Source organism: Condylostylus longicornis, unplaced genomic scaffold (assembly GCF_029603195.1).
Source record: "Condylostylus longicornis isolate FDR11 unplaced genomic scaffold, ASM2960319v2 ptg000055l, whole genome shotgun sequence".
NCBI lineage: Eukaryota > Metazoa > Arthropoda > Insecta > Diptera > Dolichopodidae > Condylostylus > Condylostylus longicornis.
In genome coordinates this window covers 14934349-14951674 of record NW_026578024.1, presented here as the reverse complement: position 1 = coordinate 14951674, position 17326 = coordinate 14934349, and the positions used below count along the sequence as shown (strand labels likewise).

The following is a 17326-nucleotide window of genomic DNA, read 5'->3' as shown; positions in this document are numbered from 1 at the left end:
ACATTTTAACATTGTACAAATTTTGTAACAAAAACTCTTCGAACTTAAAGTAATTAATAAAAATTATTCTGTTCTAATTTATCACGCACGCTTATCACGCAAATTATATCTTGCGCGTAAAGCACATAAGGTAAGTCTGTCTTCAACGAATTTAAAAATTATTAAATTAAATTTCATTCCAACCTTTATTATGGGAATGGATATTTATGGATTATTATGGTTTTTTGTGATATTAGAGTTTTTATACAAAAAACATAGCATTAAAAATTTATTTCGAAATTGAATTTCTATTAAAATTTCTATTCAATGCCTCATATATTTAATGTGATAATTTCATGTAAAAATGTACCTTCTATACACACGAACTATATATTATAAACAAAAGTAAACTAGATGATTTCAAATTGCAATCATGACAATGATAAATGAATTTTTGAATCGACCGCATTGCATACAATAAGGGAGGTTAATGTGATGGCATCAAATTTCACATATCGAGTTTTCGACTTAAATGCACTCATTCATGGTAGGAATGGGTAAATAAACTATTTTGTTAATCGTATTGTCGGTCTGTCGAGTCTGATGTGTAGATTTTAATCTTAATGTCGGCCATTTTCTTGAAATTTTATATGACATGAAGTTTTGAACATTTTCTTAAAAACGATCAAAAATCTAAAATCGACCTGTCCAATTCCCGAAATCTGACATATTCCAAAAGTCGAACTTACACTGACATAAGGTAAAAATTGAGAAAATTTCCAGAGATTTAATATTTTAGTTCTGTGTACTGCCAGAGGAAATTTTCGTGGCATAAAGTAAATCTCTACTCAGAGCTTAGTTTACGTTTTTTAAGGTAGATATCTAAAACCTTACTAGCCTCCTTAAAATTTCAAAAAAGTGTTTAATGGTTTTTTAATTGCGTCACATTTATGCTAAACTAGAAAATACCTTGTTTCGTCGATTATGTGCTGATCACTTCAAATTTTTTTTGTCTTTAAATTCTATACTGGTTGGTTCAACCATCATAAATTATTTTAAATTTTTATTTTAAATACGATTACCATTTTAATTATCTACCATAAATACATATTCAATTGTTTTCAGTAAAATTTCATAGGAAAAACAACAAAACAAACAAAATAAAAATAATATTTTATATTTTAATTATTTCAATATTATGAAAGTTTATTTTAAAATTGAAAAGTCAACAAAAAAAAATATATTAATTAATTAATATAACAATAATTATTATTGATAAAGAACAATAAAATAAAAAAAAAACAAACAATTTATAAATAATATTTTGTTATTTTTAAAAATTATTTTCATTTTTATAAAAAATATTTGTTATACAATGCATGAATAATTAACAAAAAATCGAAAAAAAATTTATATTTATTTTAAATACAATTTCAGACAGAAAAGATTTTCATATTTTGTAATTATTATTATAACTAATATAATAGTGAGTATGACGATTAAATTTAATTATATAAAATAAAAATATAACAATATAAAACAAAAAGGATAAAAACAACGAAGAGTGAAATTACAAAATTTATTATTCAATGACAATATTTAGAGTACCAGATTATAATGGATTAAAGCGACGCACAATAATATCTGAGCTACGCATAAAATTTTTAATAATTATAGTATTATATAACACTAAAATATACCTATACATTTATTCTTATATACACTAAATCCTAAAATCGCTTATTATACACATTTTGTTAACAGACAAAATAATATTTATAACAATTTTTTATAATGAATAATTTTTACTTTTATACATTCATTAACATTTATCCTTGTTTTTTTTTGTATACTTTATTGGGTGTATTACACACATATATATATATATTCAAAGGACTTTATTCATTATCAATAATATCTCGTATCCATTTCATATAAAATGATGTTCTTGTGTATACATCAGGATATCCTTCTAATGCACAGCCAGATCCAAATGATGTTATACCAGCTAATATCCATGGACCATTTTTAGTTAATCTACATTGTAAAGGACCACCGGAATCTCCCTGTCATATACGTAAAAATAAAATAAAAGTTAGAAGCAAAAAAGATTTTTTTTCCTAATAATGTATTTTTTGTTTTGGGCAATCTGGATTGGAGATTTTAAAATGCGTCCTCTTTAAATAATTAAAGATTAATATGGGATGTAATAAATTTTATGGAAAGCAATATTCATGGGTGTAGAGAATGAAACATATAGAAACATATAGAGAATGAAAACAGCGAAAATTATTTTATGCTCAATAATTTTAAAAGAACATTTTAAATTATTTGGTTGACTCTAGAAAATTTTTGTAAATTTCTGCTTTATATAACAGAATATTGTATTTTATTAGCAAGTTCTTAGCATACAAAGTTACTGGGACGTGATTTATCGTAGAAAGATTTCAAAATTAAATTATGATTTTTACTGAGCGGAGAAATCTAAAGAAACTATTTTTAATAAGATATCGATCAGCTATTCTCTTTGTTGTTGTGTCGGGCTGTCCGTTTCCTCTTATATTTAAATTCCAGTTGAACCGCTTTTGATGAAATTCTCTATCTAAGCATATTTTGTAAAGACTCTCAGAAAACTTCATTTTAAGAAAACTTATCTCTCAGTTTCAGTTTTTGAGAAATGTACGATACGAGCATGTGCTGTTCACATCAAATTTTTTTTCAAATAAATATTTCAATAATTTGATTTTATTAATTATTTTTTATATTTATGTGCCATTTTAAGCTAATTTTATTTCCAATATTAAAAATCAATGCATATTTCTTTAACTACACATATGCTTTCATATAAACACTCGAATACTAGAAAAATGCAAATTAATGTTTATTGTAAAATTAGATTTTTAGATTGACAAAAATTGAATTACAACTAAAATTCCAAAAAAAAAAACGAGAAAATCCATAAAAATTTTATTTATTTAAAAAAAAAACAAATAGATTGGGTCGATTTTCATCTATACGAATATGTAATTTTGGTTCAAAACAATTACCAAAAACTCTTCTATTGATCTGTCGAAGAATTTAGAAAATAATAGCAAGAATTTAGAATTTTTTGCACTTTAATGCTTTAAATTTTTAACACAATGTGAAAGTGTCACATTTCAAAGAATCTAAAATCTAAAATATCAGTTATTTACTTTTAACAAAATAACATTGGCAGGACACAAAATATTAAAAAATTTACAATATTCAGAATTGAAAATTTTATTTTTACGAAATTAATTCAATATTTAAAAAAAAATACCTATGTCTATATATGTATATATATAATGCTCCCATGTATGTTACATTTAACCTTAAATCAAAATATTTTTATTCTATTTTTAAAATAATTACTTAATGCGAACCAAATATTTTTTGAAGCAGTTTCTCTTTATAAACTAACTTCAGGAAATAAAAGAATTATGTGGTTGTGTGACCAATTTTATTTCCTTTATATACGTTGCAACAAAGGATTGGTGGTATATGTGAATATGTGAATGTATGTATGAATCAGCGACGGATCTTCCATATATACAAAATAAGCATTTGGAAAGGGCGCCGGAAAACAGGACGCCATTGAAAAAACATAAAAAAAAAATAAATTTTGAAAAGAAAAAATATTTTCCAAATTTTTCCAGTACACTTGGTTTCAAAATAGGCGGTTGGCGTGAGTTCTGGAAACGGTGTAAGGAATCAAAGAAAGTCAGAACCGGGCCTGTATGTATAGTAAGTAAATTATGTATAATTATAATTATGAATTTTTAATTAATCCTTACACATTAAAAAATTTCAATTTAATTTTAAATAAAGGTAAAAAAATAAAGGTAAAAAGGGAAAAAGCCAGAAAGGAAAAACCAAATGAAGTTTTGAAGTTTTGTTGGAGAAATGTTAAAATTTTCAATTGAAATAATTTTTAATATTATTTTTATTATAATTTTGTATAAAAAAAAACGACAATTGAAAATACATTATTAATGTTTATGTATGAAAAATATTTATAGCATACCACACATGTTCCGCCTTTTCCATTTAATTTACCAGCACATAAATGTCCTTTATGAATTTTAACAAAACTACCATAAGCGTCTCTGCATCTGAAATGAGAAAAATATTCAAAATGGTTTTACTGGGAAAAAGGTATGTAATTGAAAATTCATCTTTTGTTTTTGTTATTTTGTCATTTTGTCTTTAATTTTTATAATAATTTTGACTGCTTTAATAAAGTAATAAAAATTTTTGTAAATGAATTTTTATTATAAAAAACTTTTGACAAAGTTAATTTTCCTTTTTTATTAAGAAATTTTCGGAAAAAAAGTTATTGAATTTCTTTTTTGTGAGAGAATTATTGTGAATTAAAAAATAATTCATATATAAAAGGAAATTTTGAATAATTGAGTGTGATGAAATGCATTTTTGCATATAAATATGAAAATTATATTCGCATATTCACATGACGTATAAAAGTCACATGAAAAAGAGGCCAGCAGATACAATTCTCATTTAAATTAGAGGAAAATTTTCAATATTAACACGGGAATTGCTTAATTATTTTTTGATATTTGCGCTACTTCTTGATAGATTTTTAAAGAATAGATTTCGAGCGCGCATAATAACTGATTTGATTGCCCATACTCAAATATCACCCTCATACAATATTTTTCTCTTCATTGGGTACAGTTAATTCTTATATATCGAATAGGTCATGAATAGAAATTCGACTTACCTTGAATTACTTTGCAATGGAACATTTGTTTTTAATAATATATCACTTAAATCTCCTGTTATATTAGGTTTTCCCCAACCGGTTGCAATACAATCCAAATATGGTAAATCTTTATATTCATCATGAAATTTATTATTATATTTTGATAAAATTGTATCACTACTATCACTATTATGACTTTCATTATTATTACCAAATTCATGATTTCCAGTTACATTTGAATCACCATCTTCATTTCCAATTTTAACATTTTTAAAACCATTCATAAATTTATCATTTCTTCTTTTTGGAAATTTTGAATTACGTCGACCATTTGGTCTTTTTATTGGTGGTCTTTTTAGAAAATTTGCTATTTTTGTTGTCATCAATTCTTTCATACTTGGTATTGTAAAATTATTTTTATTTCTACCTTGCATACTTAATAAAAATTCTTGTAATGATGGAAAAAAATTTTCATCTTCCTTATTATTACTAGGTGTATTAAGAAAATGATTGTTATTATGATTATTAAATTGATTATTATTTGTTATTTGCATTATCATTGTATGATGGTCATCAGTTTGAAAAGGATCAATATTAATATCATCATCATTATTGATATCATCATTATATGATTGGTCATTTTCATTGAATATAAATGGTAAACAAATTTTTCGTACATTCGAAAATTTTGATAAATCAGCGGGCATTGATAATTTCATTAAGACTAGATCATGTAAAAAATGTTGATAACTTTGATGTAAAATTATTTTTTCAACTGGTATACGTTGTTCATATCCAGATTCAGCATTTCGATCATATTCACCTAATACAACAGTCCATAATGGCGGTAATGGTAAATTAAATAAATCACTAAAAATATGCAAATGAAAAATGAAAATTTTTTTTTAGGTGAAGTGAAAATTTTATTTAAAAAAATGGTAAATAATAAGATTGGAAACTTTTGGATTTGGAAATGGAAATTCGGCAAATTGTAAGAAATAACGTAAAAGCTTTATCCGCTTCTGTTGTTCGTGGGAAGCTCATACCCGACGTCCGATTTTGGGTCTTCTCTTTGACAATATATTAAAAATAACATGAAGAACGTTTGTATACATGGTCTTATTATGCGTGCCAGTAATACGTTAGGTAGCTCCACAGAAAATAATTATAAAGTATTAAATCATGAAGCCTTGAAATAAAATTTATTATCCCGAAATCAAATTATCACCGAATTTGAATTAGATAATTCCAATATTAACGGCATATTTCATTATCCTTTTGCAACAAAATCTTATCCGGCCTAATGTCATCTATATTTACAAAAATTCATTTATTATTACGAGGTTATTATCTCAATTCACCACAGTGCGTGACATAAATCATAGATAATTATGAGTTGCATGAATCGATGACAGCTTTTCAAAGAGAATTTAGCCAAATTAGTTTAGTTTAAACCCACATATACATATATAATGATTTGTCAGAATGTAATGAAGATAAATGTCAAAGTTCACTACAAACCAAATGAAACAGTTTCATTGAAGGAAAAAAATGAAATTTATTCAATTGTGTAAACTTGAAAGCGTAAGACTGTACAATACTAATGGGATAAAATAAAATACCCTCTATTCATTAATAAGCCAAAATTTCTAGAAAAACACTTAAGATATAAGAATTTGTTTACAACAAATTAAATCACTTCCCATTAATATTCTGTTTTATTACAAAAATTATTGTAATGTTCTTTTAGATTAGATTATTTGTTAACTGGACAACAACGTAACAACACTTAATATACATAATATTTTTTTTCTAGAGAATTAAATCTTTAGTTTTCATTATTTGAATTGAAATTAAAAGCATTTTTCTAATGCTTACAAATACACACAAACACATTTATTCTCAAATTATTTAGCATTATTGAAATACTTTAGCATCCATTGATTCTTTTTAGCATTATTAAAATTGTTTATTTATCATTTTACCTTAAAGGTAAACAAAAATGGCGGCATCGTAAAAAGAAAATTCCAACTTGAAATTACTATACAAAAATTGAAAACAATGTAAAAAAAAAAATAAAAAATAATATTTTTTTTTTGATGTTTGTTTTTTTTTCTTGTTTACCTTTAATGGAAAGAAAAACTTATAATGTAAACAATTCACCTTAATCTTAAGTATAATGGAGTGTTATGAGTGGGGGAGCGCAAGCCGATGAAGAATGGATATAGAATAAAGAAATCACAAGTAATAAAATACAATTATGAAAACAAAAAGTTATTTAGAAACTATAAGAAAAACAAAAAACTTACTTATGAACACAATGTGAAGCAGACAATACCCAAAATTCATCAACTAATACACCACCGCACCAATGACCTAAGAATCCCATTGAGGGATGTAAAAGCTCTAAAGATGCCTGCCATGGAAAATGACCTTCTTTTGTTGGGCTTCCTGCTATAATTTTTGGTATACGAGCATTATGAAAAAATTGATTGTTAACATATTGCTGTTTCTTTTTTCGTTGAAATTGTTGTTGTTGCGGTTGCTGCTGCTGCTGTTCTTCTTGTTGATTACGATTATAATGATGTTGATGATAATGATTATAATTATTTTGATTATGTTGATTATTATGTTGCTGTTCTTTACGTGGTTGACGTCTTAGCGGTCTTATTCCACATTCTGAAAATATGTAAGTGTGTTATATAATACTCGTATAAGTTCAGTAATTTTATATTATAATAGATTTGTGAATATATAAAAGAAATCATAAATAGGAAAATCATAATACAAATAATTTTATTGAAAAATAATAGGAGATTGGCACACATACACACACATACAGTAACAAACATTCGAAATATTTTACAAGTATTAATAATCTGCGTATAGCTTTTATGGCAAGTAACAAAAGATAAGAGAAATGATAATTCTCTTGCTAAAAATTAATTTTCCTCCTTAATATCATACAAAAATAATGGCTACTTAAAATTGATAATCATTAATAATAATCATCATCATCACTGTTTGTATATATAGAGAATATTGAGAAAGAAAAAGAACAGTAATAAAAATTGTATCGAAAAAAAGGGAAGAAAAAAGATATTTTGAAATGAAAAGAGAAGGAATACAAAAAAAAAAACTGAATTTAAAAAAGTAAATTTTTATGTACACCTAGAGAAACGAGACAAAAGCACAGTAGGTCAGTAGGCAGTCTAGCATTAATAATTTATTAACTACCGATATGGTGTACAAGGACAATTTTCGGTTTGTTTCTTTTTTATTTTTGAATTTATTTTTTGACATTTACATTAATTTATTTCAAGTTCTGAACAGATAATTTTAAATAGGGAAAATTTTTACAAGAAAATTGTGTTACAACAGAACATGCAGAAATTGTACGTGTATTACATAGAATTGCTCTTCCTTATAGAAATGATTTATTTTTTTTAAATTTTTAAATTATAGGAAAATTTAATAAAATTTGTTAGATTTTCCATTTCAATTAAAATGTTGTATTGCTTCCGAAATATTGTGCAAATTATGAATGAGGAGCAATTAGAAGCAATTGCAATTTCTATAATGGTACGTTGTAAAAACATTTTTTAAGTTACATATAAAAAAAATTTTAGCCACTTTAATCGTGTATTAATTGTAAATTTTACTAATTTCCTCAACTCATTATGCTTAAAAGTCAAATTGAAATCAAGAGAATGTGTGAGAAAAGAGGTGTGAAAACAAGATAATATGTAAAGTTAGTTTTGAACATGTAAAAACATTTGATTAACAGAAGCAAACTGAATTTCTAGCAGTAAATTTTGATCCCTATGTAACCAAGAGTCAATAAAACTGCAATAAAAATAAGAAGATATAAATGGTGCGGTCAAAGACCAAATATAAGTGGTTATTTTAAGGGAACCGAAATATCCAATAATGAGCCAATGCTCCAAGAGATGGCTGGGGCGTGCGTTCGACATAGTGTCACAGGAAATGAACGAGCGGATGATCTGGTTAGGTGTGGCTTACATTTCCGCGGCGGAATAAGTTTTTGTTACCAGCAAGAAAGTGAAAATGAATATATGTAGACATTATATCTATCGTGCGACGACCGTATGTGTAAAGTCCTGTCTAGATGTGAGACTGCAAGAAATATGTAGCCAAAGGACGACCTTACCAAATAGAGTGGGTCTTCTGGTGATGTCTCGGCGGGCATTGTCTGCATGGCGGCAGTCTACACGGGTATTGGTTGTTAGGGGAGCATGCTGTTAGAATAAGATTACCCTTCAATAAAACGTGTCGCAGCTAGCAGGATATGGATGAGAACGGGATTGTTTTTCCCTTTCCCTATGAGATAGCGAAAAGAAGAAATATCGGAAGATAGATATCGGGGATTTTAATAAATTAATCAAAAGATCCCAATGACTTTGATAAGGCTCCTGTTATCGTGCGCTCAATGATTGTCTAGTGGTCTCAGAATGGTATTAGCAAACCGACACACTTATGCTAATTGAGGTGCGATGAATCTGCTGCACCGTCCATGGCAACCCACCGACTATCTGATTATAAGACACGCGATGGAGTATAACTCCCAGAAAAGCAGAAAAATTTGCAGAATACGGGGAGAAGCGCAGTAATAAATGAAATATCCAGAGGTTACTCCGAAATTGAGACAAATGAAGAGGCTTTGTGAGAGATCTATGCTTCTAGGAAGGAGTAAATAAATTGAATAAACTTTCGAGTAAAAATTATCGTCCTTATTTCTATGATAAATTGTTGAGTGATTTATTGTGAACAATATTTCAGAATTTGCTTATTAATTACTATAATTTTAAGAAACAATATTTTGTAAATTAAAAATTTTGCTATTATAACATTTAAAATAACTAAATCATAATTTATAATGTGGAAGTTTCAATGGAATTTACTTTAGCAGAATAAAGTAATTTCTTTTGAATCTTTTCAATATATGCAAAAGCAAATTTAGGTCACGTTCTTTATTAGGATATTTATGTGAATAAATTGAATACATACATAGGTGATAAGCATAATTAAATTTGTAATATTTCTCTCAAGGATTTTTCTTCAGAATCTACTCATTTTAGGGATGTAATTTTCTTTTATTGATTGAAGAAAATTCTATGCCTCTTTCATCTTTCTCTTTGTTTTAACAATAATTTTATTGCTTTGAAATAGTTTTCCCTTTTTATATTTAGTTAGTTATTAATTTATGGCCCTGCATTTATGTTATATGAATGCTTTTATATATAGCGGCAAGAAAAAAAACGTTCTCTTAACTTCATTTTAAAAATGAGGGTATATTAAAACAATAAAGTGAATATTGTAGAAACAAAAAAAAATTATTCTTAAGAATCATAATAAATATTTATTTTAGAATATTATAAGGACTTTATAGTATTTGACTGTTATTTTATTCTAGACTAAACTAAATAAAAACTATAAAATAAAAAAGATTATTGAGAAAATTTTCTTAAACTTTTTATTGCAATCTCACTTTATTTAAGAAGAAAGTGAAGTATGAAATATTATAGTGATGGGACACATTATTTGTAATTTAAACAATTATAATATAGTAAATGGAGCACATTTTACGAAAGTTTGACTTAAATTTGAAAATAAAGCGTTTGATTATTCTGACAAAAATTATATTTACTACAAATTAAAAGAGATTAACAATATTTACAGAATGTGTCACGGGAAATGTCACTTATTTAACAATTAGGACAAAGGAAAAAGCACACCAAAACCAAAAAAGTGTCGATTCAAATGCAGTGAAGCCGTGCAATCCAGAATGCACTAAAAAGTTTTACTACGGTTTAACTGCATTATTTGTACCGTAGTTAAACTAAAAGAAGACTGGGTTTTTAGCAATTGTGTACAATTCTTGTTACACGTTTTCAGCAATTGTGTACTATCTCGTAACACAGTGTAAATTTGTTATTCTAAAATATGGATCTCAGATAAAATATATTGCTAGAGGAATGCTGCATTTTGGATGTTAGGGAAGATTTGCATAAGCAATAATTTAAGTGCTGCAATGAATCAATGATTTTCAGTGCACTATGAATCCTTGTATGTTTTTAAAATTTTTTTTGTAAATATTATTCACAATATAAAATTTAATTGACTATAAATTGACAGTAAAAATTTTCAAATATTTTGGATTTTGCAAAGAAATACAAGTTTTGAAGCAGAAATAAGAAAAATTTACTACATTAAAACTGCACTTAATTCCGGCCATTGGTAACATTTTATAAAATTTATTCATAAATTTACGACAAAATAAAGCAAAAATGAGAATATCCTTAAACAAAACAAGAGAAAAAAGTTAATAAAAACATGAAATAAATAAAAATAATATTTTCTATGTCAAATAAGTTTTGATGAAACTGAAGAACAAATTGGTTCTATATACGAGTACATTTACAAAATATTGCGTTTGTAACTTTTGAAAAAGGACACAAGAAAAAAACTTAAACAGATGTTATATCGTAAAATCTGATAAAAAATATTCTTCTATGTGTTAACAAAAAACGCTACGGGAAACAAAGCTACTGAAATTTTTCACAAAAAAATTTATGTAAAAAAAATCTTAAATTTTCTACACAAAAAGAAAAAAGCAGAAAAAAATTGTTTTGAACAAAAAATTACTTTTGTTGCTTACTAAGATTTTTCTTTTCATTTTTTTATTAGCTTTAAAAACTTTGAACTTGATAAAATTATGAACTTTTCCATAGAGAATTAATAACATATTTAATCGACATATAGACTTTTTTATTGAAATGGAATGAATCTCTTTGAAAATTGTTATATTTTTTAAATTGTTAAATTTTTAGTTAAAATCAATGAAAGCACTTAGAGCTCTGGCAGAGATGCAATTTTTGTTTTGTAAATACTTCTTGACTCATTACGTCATAGAGTTTTTACTAGACTGACTAGTCACCTACCTAGTTAAAAATCTGTGCCGTATTGAAATTGAGACATGAACCTATGATATCATGCACTAGTTTCTATGCTCTTCTTAAGAGTGGGAAGAAAAAAAGAATACATCTTGATTGTGAAATTGTTGCTTGCACATCTAAGCAACTAAACTATTGATTAAATCAAACAGTTTGTAAAAAATTTTAGCAATCAAACAGTTTGATTGCTTAATTGCATGCGGTCATACAGTTGTATGAATGCGTGCTTGAATATAAACCTGTGGAATACAAAGAAGCTAATAAACAGTTGCAAAACTCAAAAATAGCATGTTCCAAATTGCATGCCTGAGTTCTTAGTTAGGTTTTAAGAATTACAAATGTCACAGTACTAAAAATATATTAATCCGTTGTTTACCATTTTCAATTAAATCTTGTATCCGAGCATAAACTCCCAATGTTGGGCGCCATCAAATAAAGTTTGACAAAATAATGGAGAAACTACTTCTTAAGTTCTTAAAATGGGGAAAGATATTATTGTACGATAGTTTAATGCCCATATTATAGAAAATAATAAAAAGAACAGGAAAAATTAATAATTAAAAGTAATAAAAATTATTTTCCCAGTCAAGGTCAAGAATGAAATATGCGTTTATCTTGATATTAATAATGTTGTTACAGTAGTGTTGATTTTTAATGGGGGTTAATGACTTTAAATGTAAAAGAAGCCGAAAATAATTGTTAAAGCAGCAGGGTTACATTACAAAAGTAGTTGTATTATTTTTGTAAATAAAAATTTCCGATACAAAACTTGAAATAGCATCGTGTCACTCAATTATTCATAATTTTTAGTGCGTTACAACAATTTTGCAATTCTTTCAATATTTTGTATATAATTTCAAGTTATCCTTGAATTAAAACATCCAATATTTTAAGATTATAAGACAAACTGCATGCATGTACACGGAGTATAAACATGAAATTTTAAGTCATAAGTAAATATTATTGTAAATGGTATGATTCGGGTTTTTCAGTTTAATTTGTTTGAAAACAAAACTTTGTTGTTCATAAATAAAATTGACAGTGATTTACAGAATTTTATCTTAATTTTCATATGCAGTTCTAAATATCGGACATAAATAGTTTGCCTTTATTGTATGGATGGTCTATAATTAGAGAACACAATTGTTACATGTCTATAAATAGAGAACACTACATTTTGACGATGTTAGAAATTAGTACCGTGTGTTTGGAAACACTCGGAAGTTGACAAACCTAGTGAATATTACATTCATGAATCTAATACAACGTTAAGCTACAAACAGTACTCCTGATTGTAACAATGATTTTTAATCCTATTAACCGATATAATTAAAGTCGAAAACGTGAACTTTTACATGGCCCAAAATTTTTATAATTATTTTCAATATTTTCTGATACTCGACTACATTTTGTTGTTTTGTTATACATTTTTCGATTATGTTTTTCATTATTCTCTTTTGTTATGTTATTATTTTACTCTGTCATCATCAGACATTCAACTCAATTTCCAGTTATTTATTATTACGTGCTAATGCACTTACAATCTACATAATATTATATATACCTATGTCATGTATATAAGTTATGAGTCACGTGCGCATCTTACCTCTCATTGTTTTATATTTATAGCATATTTATTATAGTGTATTGCTAAATTTATGTAATATATACATACTTGCATCTGTAATAATTATACATTATGACTCGTTGCAAATAATATGAAATGTATACAGCATTTTTATATACCCTGAAATTGAAATCTAGCTGAACTTGTAATCAAAGAAGTTATTTAATATACCTTTAAGCTTAACGGTTGACTTCCTTGAGAAGGTGAATGAATTTATATTTGGTTTTACTTTTAATATTGCATTGGTAAAAATGCAAGAAATCAATAAGACCGTTGGTAAATAAGATGAAATATGTGCCCATGTATATATGTATATGTATATAATGTATATATGAACATCTCTTAAAATAAAATAAGTGGAGATGTACGAGTACATGAACGTGTGTTTATGTTTGGTATATGATTAAGGTGATGTAGTAACGGTGAGACAATGTTGGAGCATTTATTGTAGTGTTTTATGTTGATATTAATTGTTTTCTTTTGCTTTTGATTGCATTCATGTTTATTTGGTATATTCTGGAAAATGGGACAAAATATCAATGCACTCGTCATTTTTTTCAATTTATTTTTCAAGTTCATTATAATAGTATTGTAATAAATTATTTCGAGCTTGTTTGCCATCTTGTATGTGAATAATAAAAAAAAATTATTTTTTTTTGTTTTATTTTGTAAAACAGGCATGGATGTGATTGTGAAGGCGTACATTTTTATTAATTAAATAATACTTTTATTTTAGGTGGTTTGTTTGTCTGTCGTTTTTTAGATTATTTTATAAAAGTAGTATTAGTAAAGAATATGAAATAATTATTATCTCTTTAAAAAAATTTTCACGATCATTGCAAACAATTACAATGAAATTAATATATTTTTATTGCATACTTTTAGGGAAGTAAAAAATTTAATGGCAGAATTATTAAGACCGAATAGGGAGCGGGGGCTTATTAATACAATGGAGCTCATTCTGATTATCGAATCATGAAGTGATATTGATAAATTGTCGTGATTATTGCAATATTATTATTGTATACACAAACCAATTCACTTAAATGATTCGTATCTATAATAAAGTTTTTGCAATTTTTACGGTAAATATCACTATCATTTAGTGATTCGATATTCAGAATAAGACTCTCTTTGATTTTACGCAAACTCGATAATGGTTATAATTTTAATCACAAATCAAATTTGTTCCATCGAAAATTTGAAAATGACTCATGTGAAAATTCCCGGTCTGTTTGAATTTGAAAATTAATTTCAAAGGAAATTTTGTCATTCTTGTGATGTTTCCATTAGATATTTTGGTATAGAATACGGTAATTTTTCGATATTATTAAAAAAGGTTTGACGTTTTGACTTTAAAAGTTGTCAAAAATTAAACTTTTAGAATCTTCTTATGGAACTGAAAATTTTCTTCTAAAAGCGGACAATTCAGTTTACGAAATAATTATTACTTGTTTACAATATTATAAATTTCAAAAGATTAAAAATAACAACAAAAAAATTAAAAATAAGAACAAAAAATAGTGAAATAATGCATGACTAATTTGCGGTCTTAATCAATGTTGAATCAAGTTATCAATTAAAAGGATGAAACAAAAACGTTGTTATTAAAAATATTAAGGATACAAGGTGGTCACTGTAAACTCAAAAACAAAAAAAAAAATATGTTATTAATTTCTTTTTTATTTTTTTTTGTAATTTTTCTCAAAAAAATAAAAAAATATACGATTTTAATTGAAACTTATGAAAACCATAAATTATTTATTGAAAAATTAATTAAATATTTTGTTTTTTAATTAAATTCTACGATTAAATTTTAAAATAACTGATAATTTATTATCATAATATTTGTGATGTATTTAAAAAGAATTAAAGATGAAGAATATATTGAGTATTGAGTAAATTTTAATATTGTGTCCTGTCTCCAGTAGAATGAATGTCTTAAAAGAATAATTTAAACAATGCAAATTGGCGTCATGCAAAAATTAATTTTTCTCTTTTACAAGGATAAATAATTTTATTGCCATAGGACGTACATAAATACACGTTTGCACGTATAACACGCACAAATCATTTCTTAAATTTGTTTTCAATATTGAATCGGGGATATTTTTGTACAATGAATTTGTGTTTATGTTATATGCAATAATAAGAGAATTAAAACTCAAGGATATTTTTGAATGTCCAATTTGATGAATTTTATTGTGTATACGCGTACGTAAAAAAATGTGTTCTTTTTAATACCTCAAGTGTTATTTTAAATGAGATTAAAATTTTGAAATCAAATTAGGCTGAAATAGCAATAATTTGGTAGTTAGTTAATATATTAAAAAATAATGATTAATTGAAAATTATTGCGGCTTCCTGTTGATGGTAAATGATGGTGATTTCGATGTTATCACCCAAAGTGTAATTTGCAAGAAAATTATGTTTTTTTTTTTAAAGAAAATTTACTTATAAGAATTTCACTACAACTAATATTGCTTGTCTGCCGTAAGGTTGCTGTAGAACTTTTTCGTTTCATGTCACATTAAATGTTCATTTCAGGAATTATTTCATTTTAGTTTGACATATTTAGTATTCAATTTTGGAGTTGATATTTTTTACGCACCGGATTAGTGCAGAGAAAATGTGAAGTAAAATAAATAGACTTCAACTAATCAATTAGGTAAGAATAACTTACTCCATTAATTACATTAAAAATCAAATTAATTTTTAAACTACTTCCAAAACTCATAAAAAATTTTCATTTAGGCCCTTTGTTTTAATTTTTTATGTAAATTTTATTAAATTTTAAATTTTATAACAAAAACAATTTTTGAAAGATTTTCCAAATCGATTTCAAAAGTTAAAATAAATTTTTCCTTCCAACCAAAAATAAAAGGAAAATAACAAAAGATACAAGTGAGGTTATTTTCAATCTTCTGTGACAATTGCAAATTTAAATCTTCTCTTCTTGTTTTCTTAATTCAATTGAATATATGTAATACACCATTTTTCGTCACCATTTACCTTTTGGTAACAAACTAAAATATGATAAATCCCAATGGTTTTGTGAATTTAAAAGCAAAGTAAATTACATCCTGACAACATTTTCGATGTTTTCAGTGAGAAAAAAAAATGAGTAAAGAGAAGGGAAAAAAAATAAAGTGCTACTTTGAAAAAAGTGTCAATAAAATTTTTTTATTTTGTTTATTTTTATCATTCTATTTGCGAGTTAAATGGAAAGGCACACTTATTTAAGTGAATTTACGTTTAGAAGATAGATAAAATGCTTGCAGCTGGGAATTTTCTAACCTGGGCTCGATTACAAATTTTAACCTGGGTAACATACGAAATTTGTTTTTATCAGAAGTCAGATTTCAGACCGATTCTCACTATAGAATTATAATTACGATAATAATGCAAGTATGCCCATTATCTAAGAAATTATAGAATTTACGAATTTAAAATTATTGTTTCATTATTGTAACTTATACGACTAATTTGCCCCATTGGATTTTTCAGAATTAATTCTTATAAATGTTAATAAATTCACTCCTTTGTTAAAGTGAACATGTTCAATTTATTAAGTTTATTATTTTAAATATTAAGTTTTATACGCTTTTCTATGTTTTCTCTCAACATTTATTACAATTTTCTAAAAAGGCGTGAATTAGATTGTCGAATTTTGTTGCGAATTTGGACATATAAAGTTTGGTGCCGTCGGGATACCTTCCTTCCTGTATGTGAATAATTGAATAATTAATTATGAATAAATATAAATAATATTAAAAATTCCCAGAATTGAGTTCCAAATAATCCAAAACTCAAACTATAAGTTTAAAATTCAAACAAAATTTGAGGAATTTAAAGTTTTTAAAATTATCCAATTCACCCCTATAAGAAATCCAATTTCAATGGACTTCTTTCAATAATAAAAAAATTTGGAAAAATAATCTTCGTTGCCTGCAGGAAGCCTATTATTTACTTAATTTAAATTAAAGGTTATTTTGAAAAATG

The 17326-nt window shown here is 25.9% G+C and overlaps 1 protein-coding gene across 1 annotated transcript in view; it reads right to left on the bottom strand.

Moving 5' to 3' along the window:
* Positions 1 to 1852: 1852 nt before the first annotated feature.
* The window catches only part of LOC129612024 (GATA zinc finger domain-containing protein 10), a 46451-nt gene continuing 30977 nt past the window's right edge, over positions 1853 to 17326 (bottom strand). Inside the window, exons 3-8 of the mRNA XM_055525465.1 lie at positions 7033 to 7402; positions 5214 to 5593; positions 5121 to 5146; positions 4742 to 5013; positions 4025 to 4112; positions 1853 to 2045 (exon numbers count right to left, since the gene is read on the bottom strand). Coding sequence (XP_055381440.1) covers positions 1878 to 2045; positions 4025 to 4112; positions 4742 to 5013; positions 5121 to 5146; positions 5214 to 5593; positions 7033 to 7402 — 1304 coding nt within the window. The 3' untranslated portion in view covers positions 1853 to 1877. The remainder of the gene's footprint in view (positions 2046 to 4024; positions 4113 to 4741; positions 5014 to 5120; positions 5147 to 5213; positions 5594 to 7032; positions 7403 to 17326) is intronic.